Below are 13,807 nucleotides of genomic sequence, written 5' to 3' on the forward strand. Positions count from 1 at the left end.
TTGTGTTGGTGCTTTATAACCATCTACCTTTTGGCCATATGAGACATCATAACTAGCTGCTAGGTTATTTTACATATTCTAAAACTTTTACCAATATTCCTTCAGGTAAAGAAGAAAAATAATTTCTGTCTGGACAAAAATTCACCAATTTGTATGCCATGACCATGTTTATAAACTTACTCTTAAAACATTTAAGCTTGAAATAAGTTACTGCACCTATAGATAGCACTGTGCAAAATGACCATTCTTTCTCTAGCAAATTTTTTAACTATAATCTCATAAAAGCACCTTTTTCTTTAAGTATTTATTTTATTTATTTATTCCCTTTTGTTGCCCTTGTTTTATTGTTGTAGTTATTATTGTTGTTGTCATTGTTGGATAGGACAGAGAGAAATGGAGAGAGGAGGGGAAGATAGAGAGGAGGAGAGAAAGATAGACACCTGCAGACCTGCTTCACCGCCTGCGAAGCGACTCCCCTGCAGGTGGGGAGCCGGGGTTCAAACCGGGATCCTTATGCCGGTCCTTGTGCTTTGCGCCACCTGCGCTTAACCCGCTGCGCTACAGCCCGACTCCCAGCACCTTTTTCTTTAAGCACCTCTCAAAAGACGAACTATAAAGCTTCAACTGATGATTGGATTACAATTATGAACACTTGGAAGCCTCCTTAAATGAAAAAAAAATCTGCTTCTGACAAATACTTTCCTGTAACTGTATTCTGATTACTGTATAAAGAAATGACAATCCTTCCCTGCACATGAAAAGTTGCCCAACATCATTAGTCACTAGGGAAAAGTAAATAAGAAAACTACAGTGAAAAACCATTTCACACACCCACTAGAATGGCCACCATCAGAAAGACAATAGCAAATGTTGGCAAGGATGTAGAGAAATTGAACCCCTCCTGCATTACTGGCAGAACTGTAAGATGATATATTGCTTTAGAAAAGCAGTTTGGTAGTTCCTGCAAAAGTTAAGCACAAAATTACCAGATAGCTCTGAAAGAATTGAAAAGGTGCATCCACATAGAGATTTATATACTAATGTTTTTAATATTACTGCTTATATAATAGCCAAAAGTAGAAATCACTGATGAATTGATAAGTGAGATATGGTCTATCCAGACAAGGGAATATTATTTATTTATAAAAGTCAGTAGAAATACTGATACTGCAACTTAGAAACCTTGAAAAAATTATACTAACTGAAAGAAATAAGACAAAAAAGATCACTTGTTATATGATTGCTTTATATGAAATGCCCAGTATAAGCAAATCTGTAGAAAGAGAGAAAATAGTGTAGTGGCTTCTAAGAGCTGATGAAAGGGATAAATAGAAAGTGTTAGTGTTAGTGTTCATAAATGTTCTTTAGGGTTTAATACAAAGGTCATGGAATTATAGTAATAATTGATGTATAACTTACAAATTTCCAGGAAATAGTTGGATTGGGAGTTTTAGACAGGTCATCTTTATGGTGCATCGGTTATATATCAATAAAATTGTTATTTTTCAAAATCTCATTCTATATTCTAGTGAGTATCTAGACTTCACATTATTACTTGTTATTCAGTTTGTTTTTTTAAAACAATTGTTTTATTAACCCCAGAGAGAAGAGAAGAGGGAGAAAGAGGGAATGAGAGAAACTAGAGCATTGCTCTGGCACGAGTTACCAGAGATCAAACTTTCGACCTCATGCTTAAGAACCCTGCACTTTATCCACTGCACCACCTCCCAGGCCCAGTTATTAAATTTGGGAAATGATCATTGTGTATGTTGATTGAGTTCTATTTGAAGAAAATAGTTTTGATTTTGCTTGCCTCTACTAATCAGAAAGCTTACCACAACACAATTTGCAGAGTAAGTACATAGTTTGTTCTAGAAAGGCAAGGGACTATATTAGATTTCTTATAACTTTATATGTATAAAATCATCAATGGTTTGTGTAGCAGGTCATGTCAAGGGATAAAAACATATATATCCATCGTTGTATTTAACTTACTATCCTAGAGGCCAAAAGTGATTATAAAAAGTAACTCTAGAGGGACCAGGCAGTAGTGCAGAAGGTTAAGCACACATGGAGTAAAGTGCAATTGAAGGTCAGAAGGACTCAGTTTGAACCCCTGCTCCCCAGCTGCAGAGGTATTACTTCACAAGCAGTGAAGCAGGTCTGCAGGTGTCTGTCTTTCTCTCCCCCTTTCTGACTCCCCCTTCTCTCTCGATTTCTCTCTGTCCTATCCAACAACGACGGCAATAACAACAACAACAAGGGCAACAAAAAAGGGGGGATGGCCTCCAGGAGCAGTGGATTTAGAGCACAGGCACTGAGTCCCAGTGATCACTCTTAATGGCAAAAAAAAAAAAAAAAAACCACCCAATAAGGAATAAGTATGCATGTAAGAGTAAGAACTACTTCTTTTTGAAAGAAAACTTTGTGGAAATTAGCATTTCCTTTTAGTTTGATTTGTGGGAATTCTAATTTTTTTTTTGCCTCCAGGGTAATTGCTGGGGATCTGTGCCAGCACCACAAATCCACTGCTCCTGGTGGCCTTTATCTCCATTTTATTGGATAGGATAGAGAGAACCTGAGTGAGGAGAGGGATATAGAGAGGGAGAGACACCCACAGACTTGCATCACCATTTCTGAAGTGACCACCCCACCCCACGTGAACCAGGTTCCTTGCACAGGTCCTTGCACTTCATACTATGTGCACTTAACCTGGTGTGCCACTGCATGACCCTCTAGAGTGCTAAGGTTTTTATTAAAGGATCTTTGTCTTCATTGGATCTATGTTCACCCATGTACATTAAGAATTAGGGAGAGTCCCTTTGGATGGAGTCCAAGATAATTTCAAGTGCTGCTCAGTTCCCATAATTCATGTTTATTTCTTGCCTTGGAATGATACCAAATCATTTATAAATTCTCATCTTCCTACTTTCTGTCATTTCTTGTCCACCTTTCATATTTGTTTGTCATGTTACCAGAGATGAAATCCAATCTTTTAGTTTACCATACATTTCTTCTTTGGACAGCTGAAATCTGCAGATGAATTTCAATGGGTTACCCCCCCCCCCCCCCAGTTGCCAGGTTGGAAAGTTGTCTCTGTGCTTTGGGAAAGTTGCTGCTGTTCATCAGTTTTTTTTTCAGTAACATTAGTGGGCTTTAGAGCAGATAGAGAGCTGATCCCACCTGCTGTTCTACTGCATAAAGGATAGCTCTATTGCACTAGTGCTTTCTTCTCCGATGATTTCTGTGTTCTAGGCTATTTTAATTTTACCTTTTTATTTCTTTCCTCTTTTCTAGCCTCCTGAACAAAAATTTCCTCCTCTTTAAATTCAGTATCAGATTCACACCAATTTTGGTGGTTTATACTCTGAAGTGAATCTTTCACACATTAGCTCTGTAACTTTGTTTAAAATATTTAGCATTGCCAAATCTCAGTGTCTTCATCAGCAGTGTGGAACTAATTATGGTTTATTCCAAGATGACTTTCTAAGATTAGTGGGATACTCTGTGTCAAGCATTTACCCAATGGTTACTGAGATGTAGTTTATACTTCCTGATGGAAACCAAAATAATGTAAAGGATGCTTAGTCTTTTGGTGTAATGGAGTTGTAAATGCTTCATTTATAAATTGAGGGTAACATTGCTGTGTGTCCTTTTATAGTAATTCTTACTATGATAATTAAATGATAGCATACAAAACACTTAGAACTATACTTGGATGTATTATAACTGCCAGTGATTGCCAAGTAATTGTGTATGGTGTGTGTGTGTGTGTGTGTGTGTGTGTGTGTGTGTGTGTGTGTGTGTGTGTGTGTGTGTGTGTGTGTGTGTGGTGTGTGTATGGTGTGTATATTTCCTATACCTTTTAGTGGGAAAACCTAAAAGATCCATGGCCACCATGTGGGACTAATACCTGCAAGGTTGGTGAAGTCTTGGCCAGAGTTTAATTTGCACAGCCAGCTACTTGACTGCTCTTCTCTTCCTCTTTCAGCTGCACAGTTGGATAGTATTGGCTTCAACATAATCAGGAAGTGCATCCATGCTGTGGAAACCAGAGGTAAAGTAGCTCAACAGATGGCATTGTTCTCAGTGAAGGTCACATCAGACCTGCTACCTGCTTTTTTCCAATTTTTTTTTTGTTTCCCAATTTTAAGTGATTCATTAAGTCCCCCAAGTGCCACTGTCCATGTGTTTCCATAAGCAAAAGTACTTACCAACTAAGGAATTAGCAACCTTCTTAACTGATCAGAAGAATGTTTAAAATGCATAGTATCAAAGCCATAGGAATATTAAGAATCCACTTAATGACATTTCAATTAAAATATTATAAAACTTAGTTGTTATATAAGAATATAACATATATAATATAGAATCTCTACTGACATTTTAGACAAAGGGTTATACATAGTATGTCTAATAAATAGTAAGGTTTGGAAATGGTGCGATATCAAGATCAATATAATAATTTAGGGTGCTACAAAAATAGTGGTGATTTCTGACCAAGCTTTCTTGCTACTACTACTCATTACGTATAGGTCATACTGGAAAGAAGTGATTAATTTCAGTTATAATTTAGTGAAAACGAAGGTGTACTATTTTTCTTGTCTAAGCTCATAGATACCTTGAATTCTCTAGTGAACTTCTTGGGGGCTGTAGTACTAAAATTAAGAGTCTTACTCTGGGGGGGTGCGGGGACAGGTGTTAGCACAGTGAGTTAAGTACACATGGCACGTGAAATGCAAGGATTGGTATAAGGATCCTGGTTTGAGCCTCACCTTCCCATCAACAAGTGGTGAAACAGGTCTGCAGGTATCTATCTTTCACTCCCCCACTCTGTCTTCCCCTCCTCTCTTGATTTCTCTCTGTTCTATCCAGCAGCAGCAGCAACAACAACAACAATGGCAACAAAATGGGAAAAATGGCCTCCAGGAGCAGTGGATTCATAGTGCGGCACCAAGCATTGTTATGGTCAGATCTTGCCTGTATCATCTTGATCTTTACCAGGTTCAAAAGAACAGGGCATTGAGATCAGAGGTGCTAGTTCATCCTGATGATCTCCATTCTCTTTGGAGAGATTACTACAAAGGAGATGCCTCCATTCAGGAGCTTGGAACTTTGTGATTTACTATTTTTTTGAAAAGTAGCTGATAACTGTCTTTCTATTGGATTTCATTGGAACCATTGTAAAATGTGAATTTTATTTACTCTATAGTACAGCTTCCCAAGTTATTAAACCTTTTTTTATTATAGCAAGGAGTTCTATCTTTTGTTAGCATAATCAATAACTCATAAGTTGAGAAACATAAACATCTTTATAAAGGTTATAAAACAGAAGAGAGAGAGGAAAGAAAATTAGCCTTGTAAGGCTTTACTACTATGTATCCAGTGAAAAAATATTCTTTCTAAGATAGTCATTTTAATATGTGCTAATATTTTTAAGGGTTTGCTTATCATCACTACCAATAAAGAGTTATAAAATGTTGCAGAGATATATAAAATATATCCAGAGTACAAAGTAGAAGTAGCTGAGATTTCTAGGGATTGGTTTTGAGGAAATAAGGACATGCTTCAGATTGAGCCATAATAATGTTTATATAATGGTATTGTTAAGGGAAAAAAATAAGAACTGGCCAAATATCTCAAAAATTAGTTAAATCAACAGTGGTACAGCCATGTAGTAACATGAATCTCTAGAAATGAAGTGGAAATAAATTTATTGATACCATCATTTTTACCATGTGCATAAATGAAAAGAAAACAAGCATCTCCTTTACTGTGAACTTCCTATTGTTGTCTGAGGTGGGCCAACAGAGTGACTTGCGATACTCAGCAGTCAAAACAAAGGGAAATGAACCATTTAACATGTTTCAACAGATCTGTGGAATAATTGCACACCAGATAGTTAATATGACAAAGTTTTCTGATGTAAACGCAGAAAATATATATGATAAGTACTATAAAGGAAGAAGAGGGTCACTGGTTGACTTGGTCCTGTAATTTTTGCCTCCTTGTTTATCTCTCTCCTGCCCTGAAATATAGGATGAAAGTTTCATCTAGCATAAAAAGCAAATGCAGTGTGAGTTAAAGATTTTAGCATAACTATTTGAAGGAAATGGCTCTTTCCCTTTTGTAGTGAATCTATATACACACCTGTTTTTGGTGACCTGCCATGTTCTCTGTAGTTTGTTAATAATTGGGTTTATGCAGAGTCTCAGGGAAGCACAGAACAAAAGAGACAGAGACATTTCAGGAAAAAAAAGCAAGCATTTAGAGCTATGTTAAGAAGTAATAATTTTACTGCTAAGTTACTTCAGTTCATCCCTTGGTTTTTGCATAAGAGCTCCTACCCCATGAACCTTGCAGGATAATGTTCATGCATTTATACGTTTTTTTTAAAGCTGTATAATTCTGTCACTCCAGATTACTATTTTAATTTATTAGTGCCAGTTCTACAGTAGTGTCAGAGAAGACATGGCAAAATCAACATTTTCCGTAATTTTGTCTAGAAGATTTTGTTTGAGCCCCAAGTAATGGTCTGAAACTTAGTGTTTTATTCATTCTATCATGTTTCATATATTGATCTAGGTCCTGGGGATATTAATTTTTAATGGAGTCTATTGAATGTTGTGGGGATACAAAGGCATAATAGTTCATATTGTAGTTGTGGGGAGGAAGACAAGAAAATAAGAAAGAGAAGTCAAATATTGTTAACTACTATAAGGAAAAAGGGGTAAGGGCCTGGCCACTAGTATTGATCATGCAATCAACATGATTGCATTTAAACTAAGAACGGAGTGATGGAAAGATCTGAGAGATGAATGATTTCAGTAGCAGAAAAAACAGTTGGGCTGACACTGTGATTCAGGAGCATGAACTTCATCTGTTGGAGTAAGAGGAACACCTGTGACTGAAGTATTATGAAAGTGGTTGATATTGTGCTCAGAGGTGGGTCTGTGTTCAGTTGTGTAGGACCTTGTGGGTCCTGTGATCTCAAATCAGTGGGAAGCCACTAGAAAGTTTTTAGAGAATGAATTTCTGATTTCAGAAACTCAGCTGGGCTACTAGTTGGAAAATGGTCATCAGCGGAATAGGACAGGAAGCAGGAGTCAGTTAGCTGAGATGTCAGATTGACTATCTTAAGAGAAAAGATTTCATACTGCTTTGTCCCCTTTTGTAAATTGTATAGTGATGTTCTAGTCCCTGCATTTAAATGAGCTAAGTACCCAGGTGGGTTAGTTTTGGGGTCTTTGATTGGGTGTTTGAAATTAAACCTCATCTAGTTCAGCTGTGAATTCTTATAAGTGACCTTTTATTTTTAAGGAATAAGTATAGTACAATTTAATGGATAATTAAAAATTGCCTTGTACCTCAGTGCTTTTATTCTGTATATGAAAATAGAAAGTCTTTTATTTCTGTACTATGAATTTTTATCATTTCATTTTTGGCTTTTTACATTAAAAACTGATTAAATATGACATATTTTAAAGTATGTTTTTGCATCTTTTAAAACTCTTCAGATGCTTCCATTGTCAAGAGAAGGTTTCTTTTCTCTCTGATAACTGAACAAGGGCTGCAGTGTGCAGCACAGCCATGAAATCTTAGACAGCTGTACCAAACCCCGCTCCTTTGCTAAGAACAGAGCTGAATGACAAGGGACTTTAATTAGAGCAGCTTTTAGGAGGACTGAGAAAATAAAAAAGAAAAAAAAAGTGCATGTGGATGGGTTGACTTGACTTGTGTTCTGATGGTCCTCTAATTAAATCATCTGCTTCTCTTCTCAGGGATCAATGAGCAGGGGCTCTACCGAATTGTGGGGGTCAATTCCAGAGTTCAGAAACTGCTGAGTGTTCTGATGGGTAAGTGCACAGTGGCCCTGCCAGTCAGGACCTCAAGTGTAGAGAGACAACTGCAGAATGTCACCAGTTCTTTAAGTCTGGACCAGTTCTTTGGAATTGGGGTGTCTAAGAAATAACTCCCAGAAATCAGCTAACCCACTCACCAGTTGTTCTGGCTGGAAAAATTAATGGGCAAGGTACTGAGAGTGACTAGACAAAATTGGCAGGTCTGAGGAACCACACCCTCTCTGTGGACTCAGCTGCTGCCAGTCTCAGTGGCAGTGAGTCTCTCATTTGATGATCCCACCTGACTCTGTCTTTAGTAGCTTGTGACTGCCTCTACCCTCCTTAAAGACAGTTATTTAGTAGGGCTCATCTGATGCCTAAGGAAGACCTCTTCGAGTCTAAAGAAAACATCAGTACTTGTGTTTCCTGTTCCTGAGAAAGTGTCTTGTGATTCCCAGATAAAATGTATATGAGCAGATAATTCTTCTGCTCCCTTTTGCTTCTAGACTTCAAACTAGTTTCTGTCATTTGAGCAGCTCCTTTGCAGCTGGCTGGTGTAAATATCTTCAAGTGTGCAGTATTAAAATAAAAAAACCCATGAGCCAAATTTGCTTAGGCTGCAGATTTCCTATATTTTTAGGTCTGAATACAGCCAGCCTGAGTGAGTCACATGGGTCTAAATGGCAAACAGATCAGATTTCACTGAGCAGTAGCTGTTATTTATCCCCAAGGAAGCCCACAGGGCACAAGTAGAGATTGACTTGGGGTCCCAGTCTAGTGTTCTGGGCACAGATACTTCTCTTGTTAGCAATTGTCATTTCTTTTGCTTTCCCAATTTCTGGAAAATACTTTTCATAAGTAAAGAAATATCTTTCATGCTGGCAAAATTGCTTTTTACTTCAAGAGAGAACCTTTTGCTTCTCTGGGCAGAACTATCACATTTCTAGTCTCAGAGAGATCTTGTGTTTGAAATGATGACTGTTGAAAGGTAGTTAGTTACATTCTGAGTGTGGTTTATATTATTAGTGTCCTCCCCCCCCCACACACACTCACACTCTTGACCCTACTAGCAGTTTTTAGAAGTCCAGTTTCTCACCTCTTCAAAACATTTTACCAAGCACCAACAATCCCTCCACTAGAGTCCATGTGACCACCTCCTTCCCTATTCCTTCTCCACCCATGTCCCCTTTGGTAACCTCAGTTCTATAGTTTGTCAGTGTTGCTAGTTTACCAAATCCCTTTAGTATGGTTAGTCTTAAAAATTTTTTTTTGAAGTCACTGTAGTTTCATGTATAGTTATAAGAAATAATGTAGAGAGATCCAGGTACTCTTTACTGACTTTCCTCTGATAACATCTTGCTATAGTGTAATATCACAACCAAGACATTATACAGTTCCATCACTATAAAGATCCCTGTGATGCCTTTTTATAGCTGTATCTGTCTGCCTATTTCCTACTTCACCACCATTCTTAATCACTGATAACTACTAGTCTGTTCTTTGATTCTATAGTTTTGTCAATGTTGTTAGGTAATGAAATCACAAAATAGATAACTTTGGGAAATAAATATTTTCAGTTAGTATAATTCCCTTAAATTTTATTCAGGTTGTTATGTATATTAATAATCTATTCCTTTTTTCCTCTTTATTGGAGGGGGATTTATTGTTTACAGCCAAGAGTAAAGTACAGTAGTTTGTACATGTGTAACATTTCTCAGTTTTTCACATAACAATTCAACCTCCTTTTGGTTCTCCTCTGCCATCATGTTCCAGGACCTAAAATCTCTCCCCCATCCCAGAGACTTTTACTTTTGGTGCAATACAACAACTCCACTTTGTTCTCTTTATTCTTGAGTTGTATTGTTAGTCCATAAAGTGACTAAACCATAAGTGTTTGTGTACAGGTTTTTATATGAATGTTAATTTATTTCTGTGGAGTAAGTGCCTAAGAGTACAATTGTATAGTCATATTGCTATTTTTTAAATATAAAGATAAATTAAGAGTCTTAACATTATCAGTCCTTAGCTTTTCATTTATGATCAAAGCTGCAAACATCTATGGAGTTTCCATTATCCAAAACAAATTGTCTAGTGCTAACTCTGAAACTTTAGATCCAGTTCCTGTCGGCGAAGTTATGCATGTATCTGCAAGCTATAATGTGAAATACAATGTCAGCACCTAGTAGAAATTGTATTTGACAGATTAAGTTAGTAAAGAAGAGAATAGAAGGATAATTCATATTCAGGAAGGTTTTTATTGTATTTTTTGTTTATTATTTATTTTATGCTATTCTTTTTTCATAATTTCTTTATTAGGGGATTAATATTTTAATAGTTTGTACATGCATAACATTTCTCAGTTTTCCATATAACAATACAACTCCTCTGCCATTGTGTTCCAGGACCTGAACTCTCCCACCACCCCCCACTTACCCCAGAGTTCTTTACTTTGGTGCAGTATACCAACTCCAGTCCAAGTTCGGCTTAGTGATTTCTCTTCTGATCTTGTTTTTCAACTTCAGCCTATGAGTGAGATCATCCATATTCATTCTTCTGTTTCTGACTTATCTCACTTCACATGATTCCTTTAAGCTCCTTCCAAGATGGGGTGAAAAAGGTGAAATCACCATTTTTAATAACTGAATATTATTCCATTGTTTATATATACCACAACTTGCCCAGACACTCATCTGTTGTTGAACACCTGGCTTGCTTCCAGGTTTTGGCTATTACAAATTGTGCTGCTATGAACAGAAGTATACACAATTCAGGAAATACATTAAGCAATGCTACAGGGTGCAGAAATGAGGATCTGAGATAGCTATAACTGAGGGTATTGATTCTATTACTGTTAGTTCAACATTTCATTTCATGTTTAAAAAACTTGAGGTTGGGACAGGAGAATTAGAAGAACTTTAATATTGTGCTAAGAAGTGTTTTTTTTTTTCCTTGTAGGAAGTAAATTGCTGATAAAAATTTTTATAGAATTTATTTTTTTCCTTTTTTATATTTATTTTATTTTAATGAAAGAGCTATAGGGGGAAATACAAAGAGAGAGAGACAGACACCAGAACACTGCCCAGCTCTAGTTTATAGTGGTGCAGGGGATTGAACCTGGAAGCTCAGAGACTTAGGCACAAAAGTCTTTCATATAACCATTATGTCATCTCCTCAAGCCTGCTAAAAATTACTGTGTTATAGTGTTATATATGTTAGGACTCTTGTACACCTGTCCAGAAGATTTTTCAGACACTTTTAAGGAAAAATAAAAGACATTTATTTGCTCACATAACTAGTAAGTCCAACATAGCTGAAGCATGGAAGGATCTACTCTTTCTACTGGCATGTTTATATTCCTTTTCTCTTTCTTATTCTTTTTATCTGTGACCTCAGCTTGTCATGGGTTTCTGTGTGCTCCTCGGGAATGTAGCAGTTTAGTCTCGGTGATCCTTACAGCTAGCATCACTGAGAAGAAAGTTTATTAACTATTGTGGAGAACTTTAGTGAATATGGGGCTTCTGGTCACATGATTTCATTTCTAAATCTCAAACTAGTCACATAACTTGAAGCAGATGAATCTAAATTGCCTGAATCCTCTGCTTCTCTTTGGTGATGTGAGTATTGTGGGTAGATTAGGGAGGTGGTTCATTAGAACTCCATGGACTGAACAGGATTATTAGTAGAATGATAGAATTTTTTCTGGTATTAATGACTACTGGCTAGATTAACAAAAAGTATGTTCAACAAAGGTGTAGCTAGATCATATTCCACTTTAAGAATATAATGCTAATAGTAATGTGAAGTATTTATTTGATCATGAAAAGACATGAAAGAAATAGTTGGAATAGATAAGGTAGAGCATATCCTATCAACACACAAACCAAATATCTACTCTGATGTCAGAGAAAAGGACAGGCTCAAAATAATGGAAGACAGAAAATCAACAGGGCTTTACAACATACTAGATTTGGAGATGGAAAGACTACTATGTAAGGTGACACCAATGAAAAGAAACATGACATTAAAAAATGCTGATCTAGAAAAAAAACTCCATTGTACGAACGGATTATGAATATATATATGACCGGAAATCACCTTTTTGTCACTTCTTTTCATAACCCACAATCAAGTCATTTGTCCTGTTTTCTTCCTCAGTTTTCTTAGTAATAGAGAATATAATCAAGGGGACCAGGCGGTGCCACACCTCGTCAAACATTCACATTACAGTGTGCAAGGACTCAAGTTCAAGCCCTTGGTCCCCACCTGCAGGGGGAAAGCTTCAGGAGTGGTGAGGCAAGTCTGCAGGTATCTCTCTCTCTCTCTCTGTCTGTCTGTCTGTCTATCTATCTCTTCCCTCTCAATTTCTCTTTGTCTCTATCTAATAATAAATAAATATTTTTTAAAAATATAACCATAAACACCTAAGGAACCTCATAAAAAAGTAGTATGTGGCAGTCAAAACTCACAAAGCCCAGCTGCCTCATCTTTGTCAGTTCTTAGTATTATTAGTCTTGTTAACCAAGAATGGAAGATAAATACGATTGTTAAACTCCAGAACTTTTCCCTGATGTGACAGAGTCAAGGATGAACCATCCACTCACTATTCCTTTATAAGGTTCTTATTGAATGACTTACTGTGTGCCATGCACCATGTAAAACTTGACTTCCCTGAGCAGACGACCCCACCAATGTGTCCTGAAGCCCCACTTCCCCAGAGCCCCACCCCACTAGGGAAAGAGAGAGACAGGCTGGGAGTATGGATCGACCTGTCAATGCCCATGTTCAGCAGGGAAGCAATTACAGTAGCCAGGCCTTCCACTGTCTGCACCCCATAATGACTCTGGGTCCATACTCCCAGAGGGATAAAGAATAAGAAAGCTATCAGGGGAGGGGATAGGATATGGAGTTCTCATGGTCGGAACTGTATGGAGTTGTACCACTCTTATCCTATGGTTTTTGCCAGTGTTTCCTTTTTATAAATAAAAATTTAAAAAAAAAAAACTTGACTTGTCAAAAGTACATTTTTATTATTGAAAGTCTAGGTTTGAATGAAGTAAAGTCAGAGACTTCCTTATTTTGAGTATACTTTGTGTACTCTTTTTACCTTGGGGGGGAGTGGATGGATGAGTCCAGGTTGGACAAGAAATATAAGAACTAATGCTGGAGCTGGAAGGTAGCTCACTTTGCCGTGTGAGAGGATCCAAGTTTGAGCTCTTGGCCTCGACGTGAATGTGCCATGCATGACAGGTGCTGTGATTTTCCTTTATCCCATCCTCTTTGTCCCTCACTCTTTCTTGTTCTCTTTGTAAAAGGCAAGAGACCATATTGGACCAGGAAAATCACACAGGCGTGAAGCCCCAGCATGCCATAAACAAACAAACAAATATCTACTGCTATGAGAAAACAATTTTATTGACTAGAGTTTCTTTTCCTTTTTTTTACTAGAGTTTCTTGAGAAAGCTTATTAGAATTTCTCATAGTATGTAGATTGTGTAGATTGATGCTAGTTTTGTACTAAGAGCATCCATTTCTCCCTTCCTCCTAGCAATAGAAATCATTTGTCTTTGACCAGTGAGAAGGAGAGTGAGAAGAACTCAGGAAGATTTGCCAATTCCTAGAAATAGAGTATCTTCCATGTGCATAACATTTTTCTCCCTTCCTGAATGTTATATGGAGATAAATGTTTGCAAATTTTAGCTAACTTTTTGTTTATATATCAGCTACTATTATTCAGTCCACATTTGCCTCTCTTATAGAAATCTGTTTTAATGACTTTTTCTATTTTTCCTATTTTTATTTATTTTGAGTTATCATTATTACAGATTTGAAGAACTGTAAGTGAAAAGTAAAAAGACATATCTAGAAGTATCTTTTATTGTGAATTTTTATTTATACAGTTTGAATTATACTGCATATATATTGCTTTTTGACAAACTTTTTAGTGTAGTAGTACAGTTTGTGTGTTT

At 36.9% G+C, this 13,807-nt stretch overlaps 1 protein-coding gene across 7 annotated transcripts in view; it reads left to right on the forward strand.

The window, feature by feature from the left end:
• ARHGAP26 (Rho GTPase activating protein 26) overlaps positions 1-13,807 on the forward strand; it is a 567,323-nt gene that overhangs the window by 326,755 nt on the left and 226,761 nt on the right. For all 7 annotated transcript variants that reach the window (XM_060180212.1, XM_060180211.1, XM_007518998.3 and 4 more), the window contains exons 13-14: positions 3,992-4,057; positions 7,782-7,856. In XM_060180212.1, the coding sequence (XP_060036195.1) occupies positions 3,992-4,057; positions 7,782-7,856 (141 nt within the window). The remainder of the gene's footprint in view (positions 1-3,991; positions 4,058-7,781; positions 7,857-13,807) is intronic.

Source organism: Erinaceus europaeus, chromosome 2 (genome assembly GCF_950295315.1).
Source record: "Erinaceus europaeus chromosome 2, mEriEur2.1, whole genome shotgun sequence".
NCBI lineage: Eukaryota > Metazoa > Chordata > Mammalia > Eulipotyphla > Erinaceidae > Erinaceus > Erinaceus europaeus.